The sequence below is a fragment of the Argentina anserina genome, chromosome 1 (genome assembly GCF_933775445.1).
Source record: "Argentina anserina chromosome 1, drPotAnse1.1, whole genome shotgun sequence".
Taxonomy (NCBI): Eukaryota; Viridiplantae; Streptophyta; class Magnoliopsida; order Rosales; family Rosaceae; genus Argentina; species Argentina anserina.
Window position 1 is genome coordinate 572,077 of NC_065872.1, and position 26,997 is coordinate 599,073.

The 26,997-nt window shown below is 38.9% G+C and overlaps 5 protein-coding genes across 8 annotated transcripts; 2 read left to right on the plus strand and 3 right to left on the minus strand.

Moving 5' to 3' along the window:
- Positions 1-1,331: 1,331 nt before the first annotated feature.
- Positions 1,332-3,158, plus strand: LOC126782353 (CBL-interacting serine/threonine-protein kinase 6). Its single transcript, XM_050507582.1, has one exon. The coding sequence runs from the start codon at positions 1,700-1,702 to the stop codon at positions 2,984-2,986; it is 1,287 nt and encodes a 428-aa protein (XP_050363539.1). The 5' UTR covers positions 1,332-1,699; the 3' UTR covers positions 2,987-3,158.
- Positions 3,159-8,771: 5,613 nt separating this feature from the next.
- LOC126797273 (factor of DNA methylation 3-like) lies at positions 8,772-10,465 on the minus strand. 2 transcript variants are annotated; one of them, XR_007672436.1, is made up of 5 exons: positions 10,217-10,465; positions 10,014-10,079; positions 9,705-9,893; positions 9,144-9,366; positions 8,772-8,998 (listed from the first exon to the last, which is right to left on the minus strand). XR_007672436.1 is itself a non-coding variant. In XM_050523929.1 (5 exons), exons 1-4 carry the CDS (start codon positions 10,337-10,339, stop codon positions 9,202-9,204), a joined length of 543 nt encoding a protein of 180 aa, XP_050379886.1. In that variant the 5' UTR covers positions 10,340-10,465; the 3' UTR covers positions 8,772-8,998; positions 9,156-9,201. The 2 variants fall into 2 exon arrangements, 1 of the variants encoding a protein (XP_050379886.1); XM_050523929.1 differs by having other exon boundaries at positions 9,156-9,366.
- A 2,156-nt stretch (positions 10,466-12,621) lies between these two features.
- Positions 12,622-14,441, plus strand: LOC126798433 (cytochrome c oxidase assembly factor 6). Of its 3 annotated transcripts, none has more exons than XM_050525407.1 (4): positions 12,622-12,786; positions 12,895-13,032; positions 13,158-13,233; positions 13,571-14,441. In XM_050525407.1, exons 1-4 carry the CDS (start codon positions 12,703-12,705, stop codon positions 13,582-13,584), a joined length of 312 nt encoding a protein of 103 aa, XP_050381364.1. In that variant the 5' UTR covers positions 12,622-12,702; the 3' UTR covers positions 13,585-14,441. The 3 variants fall into 3 exon arrangements, with proteins under 3 accessions (XP_050381364.1, XP_050381373.1, XP_050381357.1); XM_050525416.1 differs by having other exon boundaries at positions 13,595-14,436; XM_050525400.1 differs by lacking the exon at positions 13,571-14,441 and having other exon boundaries at positions 13,158-13,466.
- A 2,204-nt stretch (positions 14,442-16,645) lies between these two features.
- LOC126798354 (bHLH transcription factor RHL1-like) lies at positions 16,646-19,981 on the minus strand. Its single transcript, XM_050525301.1, has 7 exons — positions 19,365-19,981; positions 19,183-19,278; positions 18,943-19,104; positions 18,599-18,664; positions 18,101-18,166; positions 17,757-17,825; positions 16,646-17,312 (listed from the first exon to the last, which is right to left on the minus strand). Exons 1-7 carry the CDS (start codon positions 19,926-19,928, stop codon positions 16,908-16,910), a joined length of 1,428 nt encoding a protein of 475 aa, XP_050381258.1. The 5' UTR covers positions 19,929-19,981; the 3' UTR covers positions 16,646-16,907.
- A 3,451-nt stretch (positions 19,982-23,432) lies between these two features.
- LOC126798347 (NADP-dependent glyceraldehyde-3-phosphate dehydrogenase) lies at positions 23,433-26,566 on the minus strand. The gene is made up of 9 exons (XM_050525288.1): positions 26,182-26,566; positions 25,884-26,077; positions 25,657-25,785; positions 25,113-25,232; positions 24,855-24,991; positions 24,597-24,752; positions 24,119-24,497; positions 23,928-24,044; positions 23,433-23,835 (listed from the first exon to the last, which is right to left on the minus strand). The coding sequence occupies exons 1-9, from the start codon at positions 26,324-26,326 to the stop codon at positions 23,722-23,724; spliced, it is 1,491 nt and encodes a 496-aa protein (XP_050381245.1). The 5' UTR covers positions 26,327-26,566; the 3' UTR covers positions 23,433-23,721.
- Between the last annotated feature and the right edge of the window lie 431 nt (positions 26,567-26,997).

Genomic DNA, 26,997 nt, shown 5'->3' on the forward strand with positions numbered 1-26,997 from the left:
CCCAAATACCACATGCAAAGTTTAGACGCAGTTCCTGGCAACCGCTCTAGTCATATGCTTGGTTCGGACTTCGGACTTCAAAATTTGACTCTTCTTGAAGCTGATATGTCGCATGTGAGGAATTATAGACTTTAATTATTTCAGTGCTCTGTTACTGTATCCATAATTGAGGTCTGCCCTAGTGCACCACAGGTTAAAGTCGGCATAAAATTTACCAGAAATTAATTTCTAATATTCAAGTGGTTGGTACATGACAAAGAGGCCACTAAGCCATCTTGTGTTTTAGCGTTTTCGAGTTTCATCTAGCTTATAGTCATTCGATGTTTTGGGGCATGTTCTAATTTTCAGTCATTCATCTACCTACAAGTCAGCAATGCACCATTGTTGTTTATCTTAAGCATAACAACCCCACATCGTAATTTATATTCATAACTCCAAGATTAGCACGAGTAATACGTACATGTGCAAATGGTCCTTCATTAATTATGTGTCGTCCTTTGCTATGGATAACGTTCAAATCATTCTTTACTCCACTCAAAATCAAACAAAATAAACCGATAAATTTCGTATTATCATCGTTTCAATGAGAAAACCCAATAATGAGTTTGATACACCTTCTTGTTATCCCGAATATAGCAAATCTGGAACTCGTGGTCCAAAATTTCAAGATGTAAAAATCCTTCTTGTTTTTTCTGTTACTGGTTGTTAAATTATTAGGGTTTTTCAAATCAAAGCTTAGGTCACTGTCCCTCCAGAAATCAAGTATACCCTCTGCATGAGGACCCCTCAATGCTGACTTGTCACTTACCCACCAGACTGCCAATCTAAGAATCATTCATGGCCATTAATCAATCACACTCACAAGTGTCCACCATTTCATTGGTGGATTATGGATGCATTTATCCACTCTTTGAATATACCAACACATTATTACCATTTGAGGCTCGCATCGTATACGAAATTCCAAACCAACTCCCCTAATTTACTGCTCATATTCCGTGGTAGTTCGCATATCATCATCCACATAATTCAAGCTCATCATCAAACCAAACCAGCCGGAAATGGTAAATTCTCCAATCAGGGCAACATCGTCATAACGCATTGCGCTGTGTCCGAAGCCCAAGCGAAACCTCACACGTGTCTAGAATATGACGTCGGGGCCAACATACAGACGTCAGAGCTTTCGACACGTACTAACCATGAGGTGGGAAGGACACCGCTCGAGCCAACCAGTCGTCTACGAGCCCCGACGAGTGTCAGAACCGTAATTTAACAGCTACGGAGTTGTATATAACCCGAAAGGATGAAGAAGAGAACCGGAGGCAAAAAAAAAGAAGAAGAAGCAAAACCAGAGCGAAAAACCAAACAGAGCTTTCTTCTTCGGCTGCTACGGTGGTCCTTTGTTAACCATACCCTAATCTCCTAAAGCTTTTATATATCTGTTAAGGGTTTTAGGGAATGCAGAGAGATGAGAGGAGCTTCGTTGAGAAAGCCTGAGCTGTGTGTACGAGCCAAACGCTGCATCGGCGGCAGAAACTGTCACCGGAAGCACGTGGAGGACGGGTGACCTACTCGCCCCCCTCGCCCGGCTCGGCTTTCTCTTCGTTACGTTAACTGCGATATAACGCCATTTTCGTAGGAGCATTTTTCTTCATCTTTTTTTTTTGTTCTCTACGTTGTATATTCTAGTTTGTTTGTCATGGCTGACGAGAAGAACGGCGGCGCCTCCGCCTTGCTTCGCGGCAAGTACGAGCTGGGCCGTATGCTGGGCCACGGCACGTTTGCAAAGGTGTACCATGCCCGGAACCTGAAGACCGGAAAACCCATGGCGATGAAGGTGGTGGGGAAAGAGAAAGTGATCAGGGTCGGGATGATGGAGCAGATTAAGAGAGAGATCTCGGTGATGAGGATGGTGAAGCACCCCAACATCGTCGAGCTTCACGAGGTTATGGCGAGCAAGTCCAAGATCTATTTCGCCATGGATCTCGTCCGAGGCGGCGAGCTTTTCGCCAAGATCGCCAGAGGCCGCCTGAAGGAGGACGTCGCCAGAGTCTACTTCCAGCAGCTCATCTCCGCCATCGACTTCTGCCACAGCAGAGGAGTCTACCACCGCGATCTGAAGCCCGAGAATCTCCTCCTCGACGAAGACGGCAACTTGAAGGTCACTGACTTCGGGCTGAGCGCTTTCACCGAGCACTTAAAGCAAGACGGGCTGTTGCACACCACGTGTGGGACCCCGGCTTACGTGGCGCCGGAGGTGATCGGGAAAAAGGGATACGACGGAGCTAAGGCTGATCTCTGGTCGTGTGGTGTTATACTTTATGTGCTTCTCGCCGGGTTCTTGCCGTTTCAAGATGACAATTTGGTGTCCATGTATAGAAAGATTTACAGAGGAGACTTCAAGTGTCCGCCGTGGTTTTCTTCCGAGGCGAGGAGGCTGGTTACGAAGCTTCTAGACCCGAACCCGAGTACACGAGTATCCATTTCCAAGATCATGGAGTCGTCTTGGTTCAAGAAGTCTGTGCCCAAAACGGTGAAGAGTAAGAAAGAGCAGGAGTTCGATGAAAGTACAGAGAAGACTTCGAAGCAAATGGAGACGTTGAATGCGTTTCATATTATTTCGCTCTCTGAAGGGTTCGACTTGTCTCCGCTGTTTGAGGAGAAGAAGAGGGAGGAGAGGGAGGAGCTGAGATTCGCTACGACGCGGTCGGCGAGCAGCGTGATCTCGAAGCTGGTGGAGGTGGCGAAATCTGGGAGGTTTAGGGTGAAGAAGAGTGACTCCATGGTGAGGCTTCAGGGTGAGGAGAGTGGTAGGAAAGGGAAGTTGGTGATTGCGGCGGAGATTTTCACTGTAACGCCGTCGTTTTTGGTTGTGGAGGTGAAGAAGGACAGTGGTGATACTCTGGAGTACAACCAGTTCTGTAGCAAAGAGCTCAGACCGGCGCTCAAAGACATTGTCTGGACCAATTCGGCCGCCCCTGCCTGATTCGTTGTTTTTAGTCTTATTGTTGCTGTGAATTGTGACAATTGTTGTTGTTGTTGTTAGAGTGAAATTGAAGCTGGCTAAGGCCATTGAGGCTCTGAAATTCCGTTTTGATTGTTATGCTTTCTGTTTTCCTCTGTTTGTGAATAACTGAAACTGTGAAGTCATTTGTGTTTGTGGGAATTATGAAAAGATTGAAACCCTTGTGCTGTTTTATAATGTACAAAATACAAAGAGATAATTGCAGGATTCATTTCATTTACTCATATGGTAGGAGTTATGGGCCTATATGGTTGCTAGATATATCGGATTCAAGAAAGGAAGAAAGGGTAGGTTGCTCTAGTTTGCTTTACACGCCAGAAAGCACTTGTAGCCTATACTGAGATTTGATACTGAAAAGAAGAGGATGGTGAAGATTGATGAGAGCCAAAACTATTATCCTTTCCCGTTTGCATGCATGATTGGATATTCCATTTTTTATCTCTTAACTATTTTGCTCTATTATTGTCTGCATCCGTCTGAATTATTACCAACATTTAAAGGTGTGTTCTTGAACAAACATGGCTGATAGAGACTTACCACTTCACCATTGCAGCTACTGGATAAATTTACAGTTTCCGTTGAAACTGAACGATTCTATTATCTTCAGCTGGAGTTTTTTCATTATACTTGGGATCCGGTTGTGTTTACTGTACTTTTTCACCTTTTGATCTGTTTATTTACACCGAATTCATCCAAAGTAAACTCGAATTTAATCCAAAGGCTTAGAGACGACTGAAAACTGAAAAGCAAGTTTCTTGATCGATCAAATTAAAAGAATCAATGGACAATGGCCCAACAGAACAATCATAGTTTCACAAATTGGTCTTAGGTTTGCTAAATTGGATCAATTAAGATTTCAAATACACTTTAGACACTAACTCCCATCAGTTGGGGTCCAAAGTCCTCTACTCCATTCGTTCTCAGGAAAACAAAGATTCATTTGCAAGTTGACATCGTTTGTTCCAAATGCTATTGTTTTCTAATCTTATGTAATGAAATAATGGGAGGGCATTAGTAGTTGAGAAAACGGTTGTCATAGTGCTAAATGATGAACAAACAATGAACCACTACTCCACTAGGTTGCATAACGATGTATGAACCTATCCCCAGGTAGGACTATGTAAAGACACTTGAGTACTGACTATGACTCAGACTGTGACTGAGAGTTGCCAAATTAGAGTCACAGGGTGCAAAATTAACAAATGAGGCACATGGTTTTGGTATTATTTCATGGTCTTTTTTCTTCTACTTCTTGTGGCTCACATGCCCTAGAAGAACTGTCTAACTACTGGAAACCATTGTATTTCGACACAAAAACACAGCACTTGTTCTTAATTAGGTTTCTTTTGTTTGCTCAGTGGAGAAACTGGGGAAGGTGAAATGATGTTACGTACTTTAATAAAGTATCTAACAGATGAATAATTAGTTGCTTATTTGTTAAATCGCACTATTCTGATGAATGATAGACCACCAACTTAAACTTGAAATTATGTTTCGTAGCTTAAATTGTATGCCATGATTAAGGATATCAGAGAGATTCTGCATATGAAGTTCAGCACTTTCAATATATCATTTCTCTGGCAATTTTCCAATTCACGGTATGACAGAAGAGCTTAAGGTTGATGATTACTGCGGGCGCGGCTAATTACAACCAAGTTGAATAATTAACATTCATAATTGGTAGAAGAGTTTTTGTATGAGACTAGAAGAAACGCAAGTGCATTGCAAGGAATCTGTGACAAACTTTTATAATGTCCTGGGAATCTGATAGAAGAGAACTTGGACGGATGGACCTGGTCTGATATATCTGATCTCTTGAATTCAATGTACAACATATGCTATGTGAAACACGTGCATTATTTCACTAAATATGGTAGATGAGTAAAACTTATATGCTTCTTACACTGGTGTATGCTAAATTTCCTGCAAGTTACCAAAATTTCATTCAGCTGTTTTGACTGTGGCTTTCGAGATGGCCATCCCAATCTCTCTCAAGTTAGTTGCCTTGTCAATTCTCATCTTTCCCACCAGATAATATGTACCATTCATTTTCTTTCAATGGTTTTGATTCGGGGTGTTAATCGGTTTGAATGGTTCGGTTTATAGGTGATACCGAACACCAAACCGTTCTATTTATTCGGTTTAGTTCGGTTTGGTTTTTCACTTTTTTTTATAAAAACCAATTGTGTTCGGTTTGGTTCGGTTTGGTTTTTCTCTGGTTTATATCGGTTTTTCTTTCGGTTATTTTGTAAAGAAAATCGGAGTTTCTTTCCTTGTCTACCTACTTGATTCTTAACGAAATAAAAAGAACATGCGGACAAATTTGCAAAATTCTATTTACAAGATATAGTTGCTTCACAAATGCATACAATTGAAAAAAGTCACTAAACAAGTTATACCACATTAGTAAGCATGTTGTCGTTCCAATATCTAAAATTCAAAATATTAAATTTTGACCGTCAGATGTGATCAGCATATTTAAATAAGGATATGGTAAAAAATTCATCTAATGTTGATAATATTTGGGTCTCGATCGATGTGGTCAACATTAACTTAATTTCATCTAATTAAGTGAATTTGTTCTTACCCCCTCCTTCTTGACTAGTTTTGGTGGATTTTTTCATGCACACACTCTCACATATATGTGATGTAGCAGCTCGTGTAAAATTTTCAAAAAGTTTACGTTCCAGGGATAAGGCTACCCATAGGGGATAATAAGCGTATAAAGGGTTGACCGCCTCGATCGGGACACAAACGTTATCGAAAATATGTGATTTTTTTACCATAACCAGATTTCACAATACGTAACGCATCATGCGGACATATTTGCAAAATTCTATTTATAATATATAGTTGCTTCACAAATGCATACATTTGCAAAAAACCACTAAACAAGTTATACCACATTAGTAAGCATGTTGTGGTTCCAATGTCTAAAATTCAAAATATTAAATTTTGACCGTCAGATGTGATCATCATATTTAAATAAGGATATGGTAAAAAATTCATCTAATGTTGATAATATTTGGGGCTCGATCGATGTGGTCAACATTAACTTAATTTCATTTAATTAAGTGAATTTGTTCTTACCCCCTCCTTCTTGACTAGTTTTGGTGGATTTTTTCATGCACACACTCTCACATATATGTGATGTAGCAGATAGTGTAAAATTTTCAAAAATTTTACGTTCCATGGATAAGGCTACCCATAGGTGATAATAAGCGTATAAAGGGTTGACCGCCTCGATCGGGACACAAACGTTATCGAAAATATGTTATTTTTTTACCATAACCATATTTCACTATACGTAACGCATCATGCGGACAAATTTGCAAAATTCTATTTATAAGATATAGTTGCTTCACAACTGCATACATTTGCAATAAGACCACTAAACAAGTTATACCACATTAGTAGACATGTTGTGGTTCCAATATCTAAAATTCAAATTATGAAATTTCGACCGTCGGATGTGATCAGCATATATAAATACATATATGGTAAAAAATTCACCGAATTTTGATAAATTTTGGGTCTCGATCGATGTGGTCAACATTAACCTAATTTCATCTAATTAAGTGAATTTGTTCTTACCCCCTCCTTTTTGACTAGTTTTGGTGGATTTTTTCATGCACACACTCTCACATGTATGTGATGTAGCAGATAGTGTAAAATTTTCAAAAATTTTACGTTTCATGGATAAAGCTACCCATAGGTGATAATAAGCGTAAAAAGGGTTGACCGCCTCGATCGGGACACAAACGTTATCGAAAATATGTGATTTTTTTACCATAACCATATTTCACTATACGTAACGCATCATGCGGACAAATTTGCAAAATTCTATTTATAAGATATAGTTGCTTCACAACTGTATACATTTGCAATAAGACCACTAAACAAGTTATACCACATTAGTAGACATGTTGTGGTTCCAATATCTAAAATTCAAATTATGAAATTTCGACCGTCGGATGTGATCAGAATATATAAATACATATATGGTAAAAAATTCACCGAATTTTGATAAAGTTTGGGTCTCGATCGATGTGGTCAACATTAACTTAATTTCATCTAATTAAGTGAATTTGTTCTTACCCCCTCCTTCTTGACTAGTTTTGGTGGATTTTTTCATGCACACACTCTCACATATATGTGATGTAGCAGCTCGTGTAAAATTTTCAAAAATTGTATGTTCCAGGGATAAGGCTACCCATAGGTGATAATAAGCGTAAAAAGGGTTGACCGCCTCGATCGGGACACAAACGTTATCGAAAATATGTGATTTTTTTTACTATAACCATATTTCACTATACGTAATGCATCATGCAGACAAATTTGCAAAATTCTATTTATAAGATATAGTTGCTTCACAACTGCATACATTTGCAAAAAGACCACTAAACAAGTTATACCACATTAGTAGACATGTTGTGGTTCCAATATCTAAAATTCAAATTATGAAATTTCGACCGTCGGATGTGATCAGCATATATAAATACAGATATGGTAAAAAATTCATCGAATTTTGATAAAGTTTGGGTCTCGATCGATAACATATTTAATTATGTATATTAAAAATATCTATAAATAATATAATTTCTTTATAATATATATATATATATATTGGGTTTTTCGGTTCAATTTCGGTTTCCAAACGTCCCAAACCAAAATCACACCAAATCTTTCGGTTTGTGCGGTTTTTTTTTGGTTTGGTGCGGTTTTTTTTTTCTTCGGTTTTTTTCGGTTATGGTTCGGTTTTTTTTCGGTTTTCGGTTTTCAATTAACACCCCTAGTTTTGATAATAACTGAGAAATGAGTCCCCAAGCCATTTCCTTGAACAAACAGTGAGATTATGGAAGAATTGCCATCATCATAACGGATGATTCTAGTTATTATGTGTATTACGCATCTTTCATTGCTTCATTTGTTCAAAAGTAATGTGATGTTACAAAGTCATTCTAAAAAGCAGGATTAGGACTTTGTCATGTCCGCAAGTCATTTCTTATCAGTGTTTTGTGTCACCATGCCATAACATCAGTGCATCACTTCCAATTAAGAGTCAATAATGACATCAGTACATCAAGACTAAATAATGCATATCATCTAGTGTTGGGAGGGGTAAGAAATTTGCCTTCTTTTCTGGATCATCATGAATTTCTCAAGGATATAGACGTTTTTTTAGGGGTTAAGTAAATTGATGAGATTGTTCTTTCGGCGTTCAATGTCTTGAGAAATTATAGGGGGTCTTAATTTTGATGACTAGTGTTTGATGACCTGTGGATTGTGATAGTGTACCGGGATGAATGACTTATGTTGAGGTTATCACCGGGCTAGCTCCCCGAATTCGTTTCGGACTTTCGGTACTCTATATTATGATCACTGTTAATCTCATCCATTCTCCATAGAGAACTTCCATGATTTGCTTTGGCTACTGGTTTTTGGTGTTCTTTCAATCTTTCATCTCTTGGCAGTATTGCCATATCAAATGTCTACACTGTTAAATTCAACCATGAGCTTGAGGACCCCAGATTTGGAAACAAACTACAGACATTTCCAAACAGTCAAAATCTCCTCAAAATGCCAAGCTCAGCATCTAGTACGTACAAGCTCCATTTGAGCTTCAAAGGAACAGGTTAATGTGTGATTTTCGGTTTGCTTGATCCTCATGAGTGGGACTGGAAAGAATCTACTACCAGCTTTAGAATATGAAGTACACTGGGAAGATCTATTGCTTCAGCTTTGTCGCTTGTTTGTGGTAACCGAATCAAGTTGCTTCAGAAGATATTGGAGTCCCTCTGTCAATGATGCCTTCCTACCTAGTTGAAAGTTCCATAGCTCTTCAACTGCATATCTACCACCAGGATTATACTCGTTCATTTCCAACAATGCAGTTAGTACGGCCCCATACGCTTCATCACCTGATTCCTCCTTTAGATTCTTTAACTTTTCATCTTCCTCATCAACAATTACCTGTAACCACAAATGCGACACACTTGGCAAAGTTAGAACTGGGAAACAAACGAATTCAGAGTACAAGGACATAATGTGAGAAAGTCAGAAACCAATGCCAAGGGAAACAAACTTGGAAGGTTGTATAGTTTAGTTAAATAATTACTTGAACAAGTACCTTGTTCCTTCCTCTCATATCCAGGATAGTCTTGAATGGCTTCCAATCAGGATCTCTGGCAACTCTCCCACATAGAGCATAACTCAGCTGCCCTCTCATTTACCTCCTCTTCCACAAAATATTCTCTTCTGGCAGCAACTTGAGATGCTTTCAATTCAAGATTCCCCAACCTCTTCACCCCAATAGAAACTTTTGAACCATCACGCAATACCTGCGAACAACAAAGCTTAGACTACAGCTACAATACACTCCTCAAGAAAGACAACACCAAAGATATCAGACATAATTGTATCCCACCCATTGCTCAAAATAAAGACAACACTTGTAGTTCCAACTTCCAAACCTTCCCAACAAATTCAATGCATTTTTAGATCAGCAAATCAGGCCAACAGGCTCCAATAAGTTTAAGGCATAACAAACTATGAAATTGATTCAATTTGTTTTATAATCTACAAATTATGGGAAATATTTTATAAATAATATATAACATCTAGATAATAAATAGCGAACTGCCCAGATTATTGCACCAGAAAGAACAGACTTGCATACATTGATCAACGCCTTACGAGCCTCCTGGAGTTCATCTTTATAGCTCTGCTCATTGACAATATATGCATTGGAAAAGTCAGAGAGACCGATAAACTCTGTGTCTACGTCCACATCCCCATGCCTCGCATTTTTTGCCAGGAGTTGCTTTACTAACTCAGCCACTTTAAGATGAAGTTTCTCATTTTCTTTCTGTAAATGCCAGTTAATATTCAACCATTAGTTGTCAAAAGAATCAAGGAGACAAATATAAAGATTCATTCATCCAAAATCAAACATTTCCAGAAAAGATATGGACAAGTGACGACAAACCTGTTTCCCCTCTAGCAATGCTATCATCCTTTCTGTTTTGTTCTGCTCCATTGTTCCCATCTCTTTCTGAAAGGAAACATCTCATATTAGATATAACGACCAAGACTACAAGAGTCACTATTCGGCCAAGCATATATTGGCTACTAGATTACCAACACATAAATAGATACCAAGTTCATTGACACCAACACAGTATTCATTACCATATGTTGCAGCTTCTTCTCCAACAGTTGGATCTCATTACTCTTCACGTCAATCGCATTCGCCAATTCAAGGTTTTTCAGCTCAAGCAGATGCTTCTCTTTATGCCATAGCTGGTTAATCATAAAACAACAATTTTCAGAGGCTCATGACTTCATCATAACCAACCAAATCAGCAAGCAAAACCAAATATCTAATAGCAAACCTTCCGTTCTTGAGCCAACAACTGCTCCACTTCGCCAGCACCCTTCTTTTTCGGTGGGGTGTCATTGTCACTCTGCAAGAGAAAGGCAACTATTTTATCCCCATCAAAAACTCTAAAATAGTACATTATGGAATCAAATTGCAATATACAGTAGTACAAAAACGAGATAAGTAAAATCACTATAACTTAATTTACAAGGAGAAGTTACTATTTAAACAAGGAAGCACTGCACAACCACGAAACTATATACAAACAACAACTAATCAACATTACATCTTGTTAACTTTAAGCTTATCTAACAATGCTTTATCCTACTCCAAGCATATCAATTCTGAAAGATGTCCAGTACAATTCACTGTAACAACTCAATTCAACAACATATTATGAACATTGAACAATATAAGGAAGCTAGCCTTACAGCACCATGAGAATGGAGAAGTTAACTTCAACTCTTAAAGTCGGAAACTTTAACCTCAATAATGAGAAACTGAGAGTCTGAGACTCACCCTTGTCTGATTCTCCTCAACTCTGCCCACCTGACCAAATTTCCCTGCAACAAATCTCAAACAATCAAATTTCCACTGCAGAACCCATAATATCTTAAACCCTTGTAAAACCCTGTTACCTGGAGATGAGAAAGTCTTGACATTTGGGCTAATGGGCTGTTGGCTTTGGTAACCAAGATACTTCTCCAGTGCGACACCGGCAGCAGAGGCCTCAGCTTCCTTCTTGGAGCTGACGAACGCCGGAGAGATGAAGCTGAGGTCGTTGACGACGACGGTGGCAGAGAACTGAGGCACGTGATCCGGGCCTTGCTTGGTGCCACTGTACTTGGGTGTAGCCCATCCCCTTTTGACGCAAAGCTCCTTCAGCAGTGTCTTGTTGCTCATCGGTAACATTCGTTTTGAGACACAAAAGTGGAGTCTTTCTGGGTTTTGAAACCAAAGATGGGTTTTTGAAAAGGTTTGATTTTTCTGGTTTTTTTTAACTGTTGTGTCTGTGAGTGAGTGAGACTGTGAGACTTAAATTTCAAGGGAGGACTCTGTAGGTTTCTAAAAATTTCTGTTTTGGTCCTTCAGCCACGCGACCATATGCTACAATCTTTTTTATGTCGTACAGAAAGTTTACTGAGTTATTGACCAATAGCTTGTGCACTACTTCAGCAATGGCTTCTGGAATTATGATATGCTCTTCGAATGACAGTACCTGAACTTTGATGGCATCTTATATCACGACATCATATAACCTCCTTGCATTAGTGACATAGTTTTTGCGGAAGGCAAGTATGGTTGATCTGCTTATCCAAGAAATCATTTATGTAAAGCAGAATAAAAGAGGTGATACCAGGACCCTATGGCTTCAAGGAGAAAGTACGACTCACTTTTTCTTCTTCTTGATTTATCTGGTTCATGGGGGTAGTAATCCCTCCTCCTTCAGTTGGTAGCATATTCTTCTTTAACCATAAGAAGAAGAACACTAAGAATGAGTGCAAAAAAACATAACATAACAACTGTTAGCAACAAATCACAATAGAATAGGTAGGTGGCTAAAGTTAGGAAAATCCTCATTTACAAAACTAATATATTCTAACATCCCGTCAAATATATGAATACCAACAATTAATCTCTTTGCACCATATAAGAGAGCAGCAAGTTCTTCAGGAAAGCACCAACATAAAATCAATCCATGAATTACTTGTAAATCAAATCTCATTTGTAGGGGGACAAAGAATCAAAGTTTGCTTTGTTAATAGATTTCCAATAAATTTGGAAAAATAGGTTGATTCTAATATTGTATTGACGAAAGAGGCAGTATAGCCAGCATATGTTGACCTATATATCCATTACCAAAAACAAAAATAGACCTATATATATAGAATACCACTATACTGAATAGACTGTACTAAAAAAATCAAAATTACGGCTTTATATATAGGTTTACGGATAAATAGTGGGTTCAGCTCTACAGCAGTGTGTGCAATACATACATAATTAAATGGTTGATATAGGGCTTTCATAAAATACACGTGCTGTGTGTGGAAGTGTGTACGGTGGATTAGTCAGCTGCGTACAACAAAATTTCCCATAAATAATAGTATAAATTGAACAGAGTTAATGGATAAATAGTAGTATAAATTGAACAGAGTTAATGGATAAATAGTAGTAACAATTAAATACCCTTAATTCTTAATGGAGCAAACTTCATATACTGTTTATAAAAAAAAATTCCAAACAGTAATCAGACACTCGCAGAAGCAAGAAAGGTTCTGTGATTAGCGAAGCCATGGCGAAAGAAACTTTAGCAACACGAAACCCAGATGTTGTTCACGCCGACGTGCTCTCTGCTTCAAGACAATCTTGCTATAAGGTCCTATTCACTCTTCTATGCATTCAATCTTTGATTCATTTGCTTAAAGTTTCAATCTTGGGTCTTGAATTTTGTGGTTTCTATCCGAAACTTGATGGGTTCATTTAGGCTCGAGATGCATTCTATGCTTGTTTGGAGAAAGAATCAGATAAGAAACAGACTGAAATTGCATCCAAGGGTCTGTTATACCCAACAGAGTGTAAACCAGCCAGGGAACAGTTCGTCCAGAACTGCCGTTCTTCTTGGGTAAAGCTTCAATTTTTAGGGTTTATGGCCGTTTTTAACATCAGGGTTTATGACCCTTTTGGGCATTTGGGTTTATGCTCCCTCTGTTTCACATTATTGGGTTTGTGATTTGTTTTGTTTTTCAGGTGAAGCATTTTGATGCGTTGCATTGCAAGAGCAGAAGTTTGAAGAGGCTTTTGGAAGATAAAGAATCGAGGAGAGGTCCGTTGTCACTTCCCCAACCTTATACTTTCAAGCCCCCAAGCTCTGCTTAAACTTGTTTTCTAGAAGTTTTGGGGTTTAATGGGGTCAGCAATAATGTCTTACTCTATATCAGCTATCACAGTTATGTAGTAATTGTACATCTAAGTGTCTTCCAAGGAATCTAAAACTTACAGGTGATGGATAGAGAACGTCGTATAAATAAAAGCTTCTGGTTGTTTTCTAGTTTCATGGATGTCATGTTCATGCTTTTAAGATTGTTGTATACGTTGGCATTTACATTTAGCAATGTTGCTGTGTTAGTTAGATATAACTGGAGTGAGTGGAACCCTCACAGGGTCGCGTTTATGAATTTTGGCAGGGGTATAAGGTCTTCACTTGGCCCCTCTAGGCGGATGGAATCATCCGGGCCAGTTACTAGCATGCTGCTAAATTCCTTCTATCTGTTGGAGCAGAAGGCGTATAACAGATTTAAGGCTTGCAGAGATGTTACTGTCGGCTCCAGATTCTGTTGGAGTAAGAAACTAAATGGAAACAATGACAATTTTAATTTGATAAGATATGTTTCTTGCATAATTAACGGATGAAAAACTAAACGTTGTGGTTGATGGGCTTCTGTTGTTTGGTTTGAGCTTTGGCACATTAGAGATATCTAGGCAATCCTGTGAAGGTACCATGTGTCCATGTTAGTGTTCTGCTCTCAAGGAGTCAGAGACCCCTTTGGGTTGGTTTATATATGTTTTAGTACATATGACATATTTATTTCTGTTAAGTCTAGCTTATGGGTTCTTTTGGGATTCAACTGGTTTAATATTAGAGGCTAAATATGTGCCAATACCATGGTTGCGATAGTGGACAATTACTTGGATGAAGATTAATCAAATTTGTAAATGTTAGAAGCAGTTATTCTGTATAATTTTTAGGCGTCCAAATTGATCCACCATGGAGGTCGATAGATTCTGCTATGTTACTACACAAATGGCCTTTTATATGTCTAAATGATAGAATTAGGTTAGCCAGAAGCATTATTTTGCTCCATATACCAAACAGGAGCTGACTCTGAGGAGAAGACTGTAGGTTATCGCAGATTTGCGCACGTGGGAACATTTCTGGGAGCCAAAAAATCAATTATTGATTCACAGTAATCTCTTGAAGGAATATTTTTTGTTGAGGCATGTAGAGATTTAAGAGCTAGTCCCTGTTGTGTACATGCTTTTGGAAGTTATACTGAATAGCATGGTCAAGAGCTTTGCACTTATATTTGCGATGATACTGCTCATTCTGAATTGGAAAACTAAATTGGTGGAGTTTTTAGGGTCGGTTAAGGATACACTAGATTGATTTCTGGATTTCTAGATTTCTGGTGGCCCCTGAATTGATTATTTCATATATTGAAATTTGCCTCCGTGAAGTTGTAGTCCTAAAAATCTTGGGTGATTAGTGTGTGAAAGTATATATGTATATGTATATTCATCCTGATGAGAATCCTTTTCAATATAAATGATGGAGATTTTTGTGATTTATATTCAAGTGGCTGTTGACATGAATTACATAGTTCATGGTTTCTGGGGCTAGGAAGATTGATGGTGTCATTCATAATTTTCAAGAATTCTATGGTATATGCTTGTTTTGTTTCTCTAGTTGCACTTCAGTGTCTAAGGTTCACATGTGTGCTGCATTAAGTGTGAGCTGGCTTAACTTACTGTCACTACATTAGTCATAAATGAGATCTTCTTTGAGATGTTGTAATTTACATCAAAGAATTATTCTCATTTCTGAGACATGCGTATATAATTGTTTTTCCTTGGTCTTCATCAATATTCTATGTTTCAGTGCGGTGCAATCGCATTTTTATCAAAATATAAAAGTCCTACCATGACAGAGGTAAAAGAGATGTTAAACTTTTGCCAGTACTTTGGAAAATGATGCATCAACAATTTTCAATGCCTTCATTTTATATTTTCATACAGAGATTTATTATATATGAACTTATTAGTGAAGTCCAAATTAACAGCTTCATGTTATAGTATATATATTGATCCCTGATTCAAAACACTTACCTGGTTTATTGGGAGTTATGAGCAGAATGGCAGATATAGAATAATATCTTCGGCCTTTAGAATAAGGAACTGGAATAGGAGAGTCAATGCCTCAATGATGCTGTTAAGGAATTGACAATAAGTAGTGGACTACATGTCTCTTAATACTCCCATGTGAAATAAGTCAATTTGATATGGAGTTGGAGATCTGGAAAAAGACCTAGCTTGGAAGTTCATCCTCACCAGTGTTGCCTCCGAATCACAATGCCGGCCGCGAGCTTGCATCTGTGTCTCTGACTTGAATAGCTTAAAGGGATTGTTGCTTCTACTGATTGATCAGCTTCGTCTTACTCTTACATTTTTGGCTATCCTCACATATGTTGTTGGCTGTTGAAGTCATTTTGGTAATGCTGATCAGGGTTTCTCCAGAGACCATTTTTGGTTCCTGTTTGCTGCTCCAGTTTTCCATTCTGTATGGGAATGACTGAATGAGAATGAATGGGAAGAGCAGGACTGGAAGAGAAGATGACCGTAGGCCTTACGTCATCCTGGCGTTAAAATGAGAATTGAATATAAAAAATTCGTAGCGTGTGAGATGGGCCACTGAGTCTGTTGCCTATAGAACCAAAATTATGATGATCTCTGTCCCTTTGTGTTTGTCAACCAAGAGATGAATCAGACCAGCGCATCACCTTTTATGAATTCGATTACTCAGTCTCAAACGCAACTCTTTCCTTTCCGTTAATCTGTATTGTATTCTATTTATGCAATCTCATCTGCTACACCTTTTCTTTTTTCGATTATTCTTTGATTAATCTAGATTAGTTTCTCGATACATTAGCATACACAACGCTAATATGAGTCACGATCATTGAAGAAAGAAGGTTGTCTTACGTGAAGTTCTACAGTATAATAATGTATCGTTACTTGAATTAGACTTGGTGACATCAAATAGTTTCCGATGCATTGAATTAGTCTACTTCAGAATCAAACTAATCTGCTTGATGTATCGATAAACCATTGCCGCGCGAGTATTATTAAAACATGAATTGAAGATAAACTTTTGTCTGTGTCATCGTCCTCAAGGACTTCAACTGAAGTTAGTGAATGGAGTAGGTGGTCAAAATATCTAAAACAAAGAAGAAAATACAAGACGTTGAGTTGACCGGAAAATCTAATCCACATTGATATGGTCTATAACCAACATTAGCCAACAAAAACAAGAGGGCTTTAGTAGTTTAGCTGCCGGCTCCTTTTGATTACTAGCTTGTTTTAGAATTTGATAAACACAAACCCTCTTCTTTTGATCCCCCCACATTATTATCATATTCTGTAGAGACTAATCATTTTCATAATAGGTAACATGACTAGGATTATCGAAGATAAACATGCTCACATTAAGAAGCGACAAAAGAACAAAAGCAATTAAATAGACAAAGAAACCCCAAAAATCATGAAAAAACAGGATTTTCGTAGGGAGGGAGGTGGGTTAGCTAAGCTTTTTTAGAGCCAAAGTCTACGCAAATACGGCGTCGTTTGCCCTGGTGAATGAGGCCTTATTTTAGTAGACTTTAGTAGAGAGAGAGAGAGGCTTGGAGTCCACGCCACGTTAGGGTGGGTGGTCGTGGCTAAATCTCACGGCTTGGAGACGGAGGCGGCGTCTTTACCGGAAACGTCAACCCCGCCGTTACTGGCCATCGTGGCTGACTGGACGGTCAACACCGACATGCTGGGTGAGGACGGACCCTCTCCGCCGTTGGATGCCACGACCGGGTTGTTGTTACTTCCGTTGTTGCCGTTCATCAGTGGGTTCCTGGTGTGACACGTGGCGGTGGAGATGGCTGTGGCCAAGGAAATAGGCATGAGGCAGAGGCCTTTGCCCTGCAGGTACTGCATGGCGGAGCCCATGTCCTCCTCCATGAGCTTGGCCACCTGGTGCTCCGTCACCGTCATGCTGTCGTTGGATGACGCCGTCTGGTTGCCACCGCTCCGGCCGCGGGTCCCGCCGTTGGCGCTGGTCTGGATACAGTCACCGCCACCCTACAGCGATCCAAAGGAAAAGGATGCATTTTTTTCGTAAATAACTTTCATAGACTGAAAAGGAAGGCAAAGGAAAAAGACAAGCCAAAAGAGAAAGGCTGGTTTTCTCAGAAAAGAGGAGAGTGAGGAGGAATCTCTAAAGTGGGCAGGCGTGCTGCTTTACTTAGTCGTTTTGTGGTGATGAAAATTTCAGCAGCTGAGGCCAGCTCAAAGCTAGCCACGTATGTGATCAAAGCTAGCTCCGGAGTAATGAGTTTCGAAACTAACATATTCAGTGATTCAAAACTTCGATACTAACAGAAATGTCCACAAGTATAACACGTACAATAAGTGAATGCCAAAATGTGGATGGGCTTCTAATTTTCTATAAGCTAAAATTTTAATAATGGTGTAAGTGTGGTTATTATGGTGGTAAGGGAGGGATTTATGACTCGTTAATTTTACCTCAGAGGACATATCAGCTACGAGGGGAGCAACAGCACTAGCACCACCCAACCTGCTCATGCTGAGAACCTGTTTGAACCCAACAAGAGAGCATAACCCAGTAAATATATATACTAAGAATGACAGATAAAATTAATATTCCCCATACTTTGATCCCACTTTACAATACAGAGGCTGATTCTTTTGTTCATTATTTTAACATATCTAGACAAACAATGTCAACCAGGGAATCCTTCCCTTTTATTATACTAAGCAATTAGAAAGAGGGTCTTGGATTAAAGATGATCAAAACGATTAAGCATAACCAATTGTTAGAGAAAGGAAGAGGAAAGTATCTAAATTACCTTGACTTGGAGCTGCAAGAACTTTACATAGTCGATGATCTCATCCAGCATAGAAGCCTTATCTGTCTGTCATTCCAAAACCCACATCCAACATTTTAATCAATTAATTACTCATCATATCATCTTGAAAAACATAGATATAAGAAATACTCGTCAAGGGACTTAATCTTGGTGCACACTATGATTAACCATTTTATTAACAAAATCCAGGTATAAATTAGGAAAGCTGATAATAAAATGGAATTACAAAATGATAAAAATATACTGCCATTGTTACCTATCTGACATTTGTCCCCTAAACCCTAAAATAAAATGATATTTCGTATATTATTATCTGACTAGCAGTTACAGGATCAGAGGGAGGTGGAAACAGAGAAGCATCATTTGCAATTTTAAATCAAATAATATTGATGATGACCCATAATTATGTACTTTAATCAACTAATTAATTATACAAACTTACAAAGTATGGTCCGAGAACCAAATAATTGCACTTACCTTGTTGCCATTGGGAACCAGCTCCTGCAGGGCCTTCATTCTCTCTGCAATTCTCTCTCTCCGTAACTGCAACAATATCCGTTTCAGAACAATACAAGCTAATACCAACAAAAAACTAAAACACAAAACAAATGCTAGTGCTTCTGCTCTGTTTGCTTGCTCAGCAAAACAACAAATTGAACGCATTATGTACGTAGTGCTCTGAGTTTATGAATTTCAGTCGATTATAACTGTTATTAGTATCAAAACATATCATAAAAGCGTTACTATAGGTATGCATATAATCGGACTTTAAAGTTTCAATACTCCGAAATACTATCTAGAAATAAACATTGAGGACGTACTCTTTCAGCAATGGAGTGTGGATCAGTGGCTTGACCACGCCTGGCCCTGACTCTGGGCCTGGGTTGCGCCGCCGTGGCTCCGGCCGAGCCGCTCGCCGGAGGTTGTGTCATGGCTTGGGCTTGGGCTTGAGCACCATAGTTCTGAGCTTGAAGTGCACCTCCCTAATCAAATTAATCAAAATCATTAGAAACTAATCAACATTAATTAGATAAAAAGGAGTGAGAATTATGATAAAACACCTGCGGGTGATGAAAATGCTGAGACTCGTTTGGAGACAGAGATCCAGTAAAGCCATTAAACAAGGCCTGAACAGACGAACCACCGTCACCGCCTCCCTGTTAAAATATCACCGCCGTTAGTTCAGAGCTATTAACATTAATGCCATGATTGCCATCGCCGGTTTCAAAGCTAATAAACCAACCTGATTAGGAGATTTAAACGACGAGCCGTCAACGCCGTCGTGCTGCGAGCGGTCAAACTCACCGTTACCCCCCATGGACAGCCCCATCGGAGCAAAGCCGGAGTCGGAACCGCCGGCGCCGCGTGACATCATGAGCTGGTGCTGGAACATCATGGCGGCGGCAGCCGCCGAGGCTGTGGGGGAGGACTTGGAGGCAGAGGCGGCGCCGGCGCTGATCTGGTGGCTGCCGAACTTGGAGGCGAGGTTGGATGAGTCGTCGTAAGAGAAGACGACATTGTTGTTGTTGTTGCTGTTGTTGTTGTTGTTGTTGTTGGTATCGTTGGCGGCGGAGGACGGCGGATGTGGAGGCGGAGTTTCGTCGGCCCAGGAGGAGCAGGAGGAGGAGCCGAGGGTGGAGAGCATTTGCTCGAGGAAGTCGTCGTGGGAGGAGTCGAACGGCGTCGCTTGAGGGTTCATGAGGAGGCGGTGGTGGAGGTGGAGGTCTTGGAAGGAGGCGGCGGAGGCGGCGGAGGAGGAGGAGTTGTTGTTGTTGTTGGGTTGTTGGGGGTTTAGCAGAGAGTTCATTTCAATTCTCAGACTGACCTGAACTCCCTGTTACGGTTTTTTTTTCTCGGAGCTCTAAATTTGTTTGTGTTTTGGAGTTGGGGTTAAATAGAAGGGAGGGGTTTTGTTATAGTGTGTATGGGGTACACGGTGGGGCCTGAAATATTCTGATCGGGGCCTTTGGTTCGATAGACTAGTTCTCCGGAGACTAGTCTGTGGGCTAAGTGATTGTCGATTGAGTGGGGTGGTATTACTGTGTGCACTACTACCACCGTGTTGTGCTGGATGCGCGTTACCTTCTACTATGATTAAGCTTGATTTAATTTAAACTTGCACTGAAGCTTGCTTATCCAAACATTTCCCAAATAACAGTGACTTCCAAATTCAAAAATAATTATTTTTCGAGATTATGCTTATTTTTGTTTTTATCTTTTACATAAAAAATTTTTTTAAATCGAATATCGGCATATACATTGAACAACGTAGATATAAATATCTCTCTAACAATTACATTTTCATTTAGAGTCTTACATTAATCCGTCAAATTTGACATTAAACAATGTAGATACATAAACACGATGCATTGTCAATTTGAGTTAGGTTCATACACACTTGCAATCTCTAACACTATACACCCTTGGAAAGTTTCTCATTGTCGACTCCATTGCAACCAAGTGATATGCATTCTAGTGTACACTGAAATGCGACCTTTATTAGGATTAAATTAGATTAGATAAAACTATATAAAAAAACCAATTTGTTCACAGAATATCTCTGTACTTAATTAGTTATAAAAACCCCTCATATCTCAAATGATTGTCATCACAGTATAATATTATACTAGACTCTGAATATTTTTGCAAGATTACCAGAATGATTATATGCATTGTTTAACTGGGTTTTGAAATTTCAACAAATCATATGCCTAAACTTTGCCAGCTGAAATCACGACCAAGTAGCAGTACGTAGAGTATTTATATGATCTAGCTTGAATTACCACTCGGGGAACTGAGAGGTGTTGATTGAAACAACTAGCTCTATATCGTGGAATCTCTCATTCTGGGATCGATGGATCATGGATGGAGTTGTTAATTTCATTGATGCTAAGCTAGCCAAGTTCATTGGATCAAATCACACACGACTATGTGTACCTACGAAATTATGGGAATCAAAATCACGCAACGATTCCACAATTTTCCGTAACTACAGAGACGCTGGATCTGTTTTTTTTTTTTTTAACAAAGGACGTCACTCCATATTTTTACACTGAAATCTGTTAGTATTCGATGCTCATCATGTTTTATTGTTTTAGTATTGTATATGAAATTATGTCTCATTAGTTTCGCACTTTCACGGATTAGGAATATGGGAATAAGAATAAGTTAATTTGTTTGTGTTTTTCTTGTGTTACTTATAAACTAAATATGGTAATTATTGTATGTTCCGTCGACATGTGAACTAGCCCTGTAAAATGGGTGGGCATGGCCGGCCCGTCTCTAAGATATGAAGACTCACATACTACTCGGCCTATGACTTTTTCTGCTTTAGCTATAAAATGGGTTGGGCAAGGCAGGGCCAGCACTATCACAATATGTGAAGCCCGAGCCCGCCTTTTAGTCGGATAAAGTTTGGGTTTAAAAAGTCCGCACATGGCCCGTCTACATTTGATCAGTGATTTTTAAATAATAAAATATTTTTATGGCTATTTGAACAAAATTTGATAGAGATAAGAGTTGAGTCCATGAACATCTTCTTATAAGAATAACACATTTGTCAATTGAACTAACAGAAATTCATTATTAATATTTAATATTTTAAATCTATAGGAGAAAAACCATTTATTACTAACACGGATCGAGAATGGACCGGGTTACGGGTCAGTCTTATAATATATCATATGGGCATGACTTTGGGTCGGCCCAGGACTTGAAAAATGTTGCTCATACCCTACATATTCCAAAACGGGCCGAGTAAAGCCCGCCCATCAGTTTGGGCCGAACTGGCCCGCGGCTTAATTTTTTGGGCTAAATTTGAGTATATCCATCAGTCCTAGGCTTAATTTACAGACCTAGTGTAAACATATATAAAAGAAATCAGGTATCCTCAAACAATGTATGTATAAGAAATATAAAAGAAATTACACATCCAATTTGAAAAGAAGTTAGTAAATCCAACTTAATTAACGAACCAAAATTGAAGATCGATGTTGGTATATGTCCCTGTCTTTCACCAATCAAATCTCCACTTGTTGATATTCATGTCATAAGATCTCTCTTTACAACTCATTTACCCATTTAATCACCCTAATGTTAATGCAATCCTAAGATTAAATATGATTATCTTGTTTTTGCATCTTCAAAAGGGTCCTAAGCTTGCATGTGTCAGAAATTATGTACATAATCCCAAGTTCCTAACTAATTAAGCCAAATAAATTCGACCAAAAAAAATTAAGCCAAATAAAAGCACATTCCCAGAATCACTTTTGAAAATGATAATAAGAACTTCAAATCAAATCCCAGAAGATGTTTCCCCCTTTGTTTTATACCTTTCAGGGGCAACTAATCCATGTGCATATGTAGCTTAATGAGCACAGAGATACTTCTCCAGAAAAGAAAAGAAAATATCAGCTGTTTGACTTGTATCTGATCGAACTTAATGACATATTTATTGCTAAATATATTCCAAAGTCGACTCCTTCTATCAATCAATCACCCCAAAATGGAATATAAACCATCTTGCAGATGATGAAGAACTGCATTTCGCATCTAATTCTAAATCGTAAACTAAACTCTAGACTCCTGACAAGAAAGAACATGCCGTTTTAATTGGTTGCAAATTGGTCTAATACCATTTGCTCCACGATAAACAAGTTGATCGAAATAAAGGACTTTTAAGAAGAGAGCTAGTTAGAGAGGTATATATATCACGCATCCGTTACGATATTAATTGTTGGTGAATTAGAGTTAGTTAAGATCAGCTTCAACTGAAGCATATATATGTTCACAAACTAATCACACTGGCCACCTCTTGGGTCGTAGGATTATATATAGGAGTCAGCTGTGCAGGAAAGGGAAATTCTACATGGAAAGCATCTGAAAGCTTTTCAAATGTGTGATATGCATGTATAGGAGAAGAAGAGCATCTGTTTGATGATTTTATACAAGAAGCATATTCAGCTCCACAAATACCGAACAAACATTAGTCTTTGATTTCATATTCAGCTCAATTGCATTAACAATGTTGTTGACACTCCTGAAACTCTGAAAGGAGAGTACTATTAGCCCACCTGGGTTGCTGGTGTAGAATAAATCCACTAGTCAGATCTCAGTATTCAGACAACATTATTAATCACAAGGCTTGCAAATTGATCCATCCTAGCCTTGTGGTATCGACAGGAATGATCTTCCGATCTCTGTTGAAGGCTAGGTTGTTTTTGATCATGATAGTTTGTTGCAGATGTTATGAGAAGTCTAAAGTTGTTCAAGAACCAAGTTCAAAATTTATCATAGTCGTACACTTCCTCTCTTCTAATTAACTGAAATTTCCAAATACTTGACTAATTGGTAGGTTGGTACAAAAGAGAAGCCTCAAATTCATGCAAATCGCATCATGATGCTACAGCTTCCAGTTTGGAAAGAATGTCCCAGTTATTCATCTTTCTCATCAACTCCATTATGCCGTAGAAGATCATAACATTTTACAGTCTGCAGCCTAAAATTCACACTCACACTTTTACTAATTGATCTGCTACACGATATCGATTAAAAAGTAGTAGCTCTGAATACTATGATTCTTTCTTATTTTACACCGCTTACTAACCCATGGTGTAAGAAGGGGTTGGTAAGTTGATTACAGTGGTCTTGATCTTGGTCATCATGTTGATGCTGTTGGTGATTCCCTGTGACCCAATTCCACTATCCTTTATACCCTGTCATGCATATCACAAGACTCCATGTTAATATGATATTTCCTTGGCAGCAAACTAAACTAGTTAGGTGGGTGTAATTCAGAAGAGCTCACCTGAAATGGAAAGTGATCTGGACCACGAGCAGGCGCAGAGTTTATCTGAACTGTTCCTGTCTCCATTGCATCACTAATCAACATTGCTTTGTTGATGTCTTTGGTGAACACACAGCCCTGTATATTTCACAAAGGTCAGAACATTGTTACGATAAATTTTGTCGCATCATGTTATGATAAAATAGCGTTACCTGTAGTCCGAAATTGCTAGCATTGCAATGGTGGATCCCTTCTTCAACAGTACTGATCCGAATAACTGGCAAAACTGGACCGAATGGCTCTTCCCAAGCAATTCGCATATCAGGTCTGACATTATCTAACAACAAAGGCCAGATAAGGTTCCCCTCTCTTTTGTACTCTTGGCAAAATGTTGCTTCTTTCTGTTTTGCATCCATAACTAACCCTTCAATATAGTTTGCAGATGACTCCGTAACAACTGGAGTGATGTCACAGTTCTCCTCGGGTGGCCCAACAGTTAACTTAGCCACCTTGGCCTTCACTTTCTCAACCAGGGCATCAGCTACAGATTCCATTACCAACACAACCTTGACAGCAGTACATCTCTGACCACTGTTACAAAATGTGTGTGCCATGTTAACACTAATTACTCAAAACTCTTTATGGTGGCTTACATATGTAAGCATAGAAGAAAGAATTGACTTGAATCACCTGTAGGAAAAGCCTCCTTTTATTATGTTTGCAGCCACCAAATCAAGGTCAGCATCTTCGAGCACAATGCAGGCATCTTTTCCTCCCAGCTCCATCTGAAGAGGGATCATGCCCGCCTTTTTGGAAATTGCAACACCAGTGTCACCACCAGTGAAGCTGTCAAACCACAATGGATCAATGAAAAACTATAAGTATCGAGACAACAAAACTATGAGGGTAGCTTATATAGTACCAAACAATGGTAGGTTAGGCTTATACCTAATACAATTCACTCCAGGATGCATCGTAAGGAAGTCACCTATCTCAGATCCTTTTCCAGTGACACAGCTAATAAGGCCTTTAGGAAAACCAGCCAAGTGGAAACAATGTACCATGTGAAGGGCAGAAACAGCACCCTAGATGCAAAGTAGGTTAACATGAGAGATCACCAACAAATTGTAAAGGCAGCTTCACAAACACAACCGACACATTCCAACAATAACAGCTGGATGATTGTGCAATTCCTTGAATGAATACCTGAGTTGGGGGTTTGAGCACAAGAGAATTCCCAGCAATCAGTGCAGGTGCTATTTTTGAGACAGCAAGGTTGACAGGATAGTTAAAGGGTGGAATGGCTAGAACCACACCAAGTGGAATCTGAGATCCAAAATCAGTTGAATTCAGCAAAATTGATCAGAACTAACTGATTCATGAATATAAATTTACTGCTATTTATTCATTATCTGCTGCTTGTTTTTCAATAGCTCATTATCTACCGCTTTGAGGATCACACTCTGACCTCTTAATTTCATAATCTAAACTTCAGAAAATCCCAAGTCATATGACGCACATTGAAACATTCCCGAATTTGAGGAGACCCTCTTCCCAAGATGAGAAATTTAATACAGATAAGATACGCAAGCGTTATCATCATCTTTGGTTACAAAATGGTTTAAGGCTGACATCATTTTTAGCTTCTGCAAAGGCTTACATCATCTACACCAACCTACCTAGGCAAATCCTATTACCGTAGCAGTAAAAGAGAACCGACAGAAACAAAATTAGTAAGAAGTATGTATACCTTGGAAGTGAGGCAGTACTTGGTTCTTTCATTTCCAGGAAAACTATCAGACAACAAGAACTTCCCTTCACCAAGGATCCTGACCCCTTCTTCAGCAGTGTAAGAGATCAAATCTCCAGACCTCACAACCTTCAAAAAATCCAAACTTTAATCCAACTTCTCCACACAAACCAAAAGTCCAAAACAAATCACCTTCAAATTAAAAGATAAGGTTAGCTCATACACACCTCTGTAACAGCATCTTTAGCAGGCTTAGCAATTTCTTTAACCAAGCACTCTGCAATTGGAGCTTTGTGTTCTTTGAGGATAGAAGCAGCCTTGTGAAGTAGCTCTGCTCTCTTCCAAAGTGGAGTCTTCGCCCACAACTTCTGTGCAGCTTTTGCTGACTCCATCACCTTGTTGACCTCTTCCTGTGTACAAGCTGAACCAAGAGATAAAGGGTACTTGTAATTCAATTTGCAAAAATGGATCGAAGCATAGAAAATCATGAACATGGTTGAAGAGTAAAGAAACAGAAGTAATCACCTTGAACCTTGTAGTGAACTTTTCTTGTAGTTGGGTTGATGATGGGAACAAGTTTACCAGAAGATGATTTCTTCCATTCTCCATCAGAGTAGTACTTGTAAGCTTCTCCATCCAATATTTCTGTAAACAAACCAGTACCAGCCATACTTCCTTATCAAGATTTAAGAAACCAAACAAAAAAATTGAACTCAGGAACTGCTTGAGAGCTCGAGTAAGACTATTAACACCCTCTTTAGAATTGACCTCTACAAGTGAAATTATAGAGACACTGAAGGATGAGGAGTGAGGAGTGAGTGTGTGGTGGTATTTATATTTGGTGTAGTTTGGGTTAGACATGGTTTGGTTCTCTTGTTTATATAAGGTGAAGGTGAGCCACAGCTTAGTCCGGTGAAATGGGGCAACGGAGGAAGGTGGTTAGGTGGTGCTGCGTTTGACGAGTCGGCAATTACCGCACGCGCTTTTGTTAAGTTTGTGGCACTCGTGCATTTGTCTATTTTCTTGAAAAAAAAAACACACAAAAAAAGGGAGAAGAAGAAGAGGTAATTCTCATTGTTCTCTCCGAAGTGAAGCTTAAAGCTATATTTTGGTAATGATATTTTGTATTGTTCTATCATTTCTATGGTAGATTGTTATATATGATAGTCTTTTGAATAGAAACTTATTCATATAACAAACTCAGTTTACATTTTTAACCAAGGTCTCGCCCGGAAATCGGAAGAAATTACATTCTGCAAGAGGTGACAGCTAGATGTGGCAAAACTATGAGCAGCCCCCATTAACAACGAACATGATTAGAAGAATAATAAGGAAGATGCA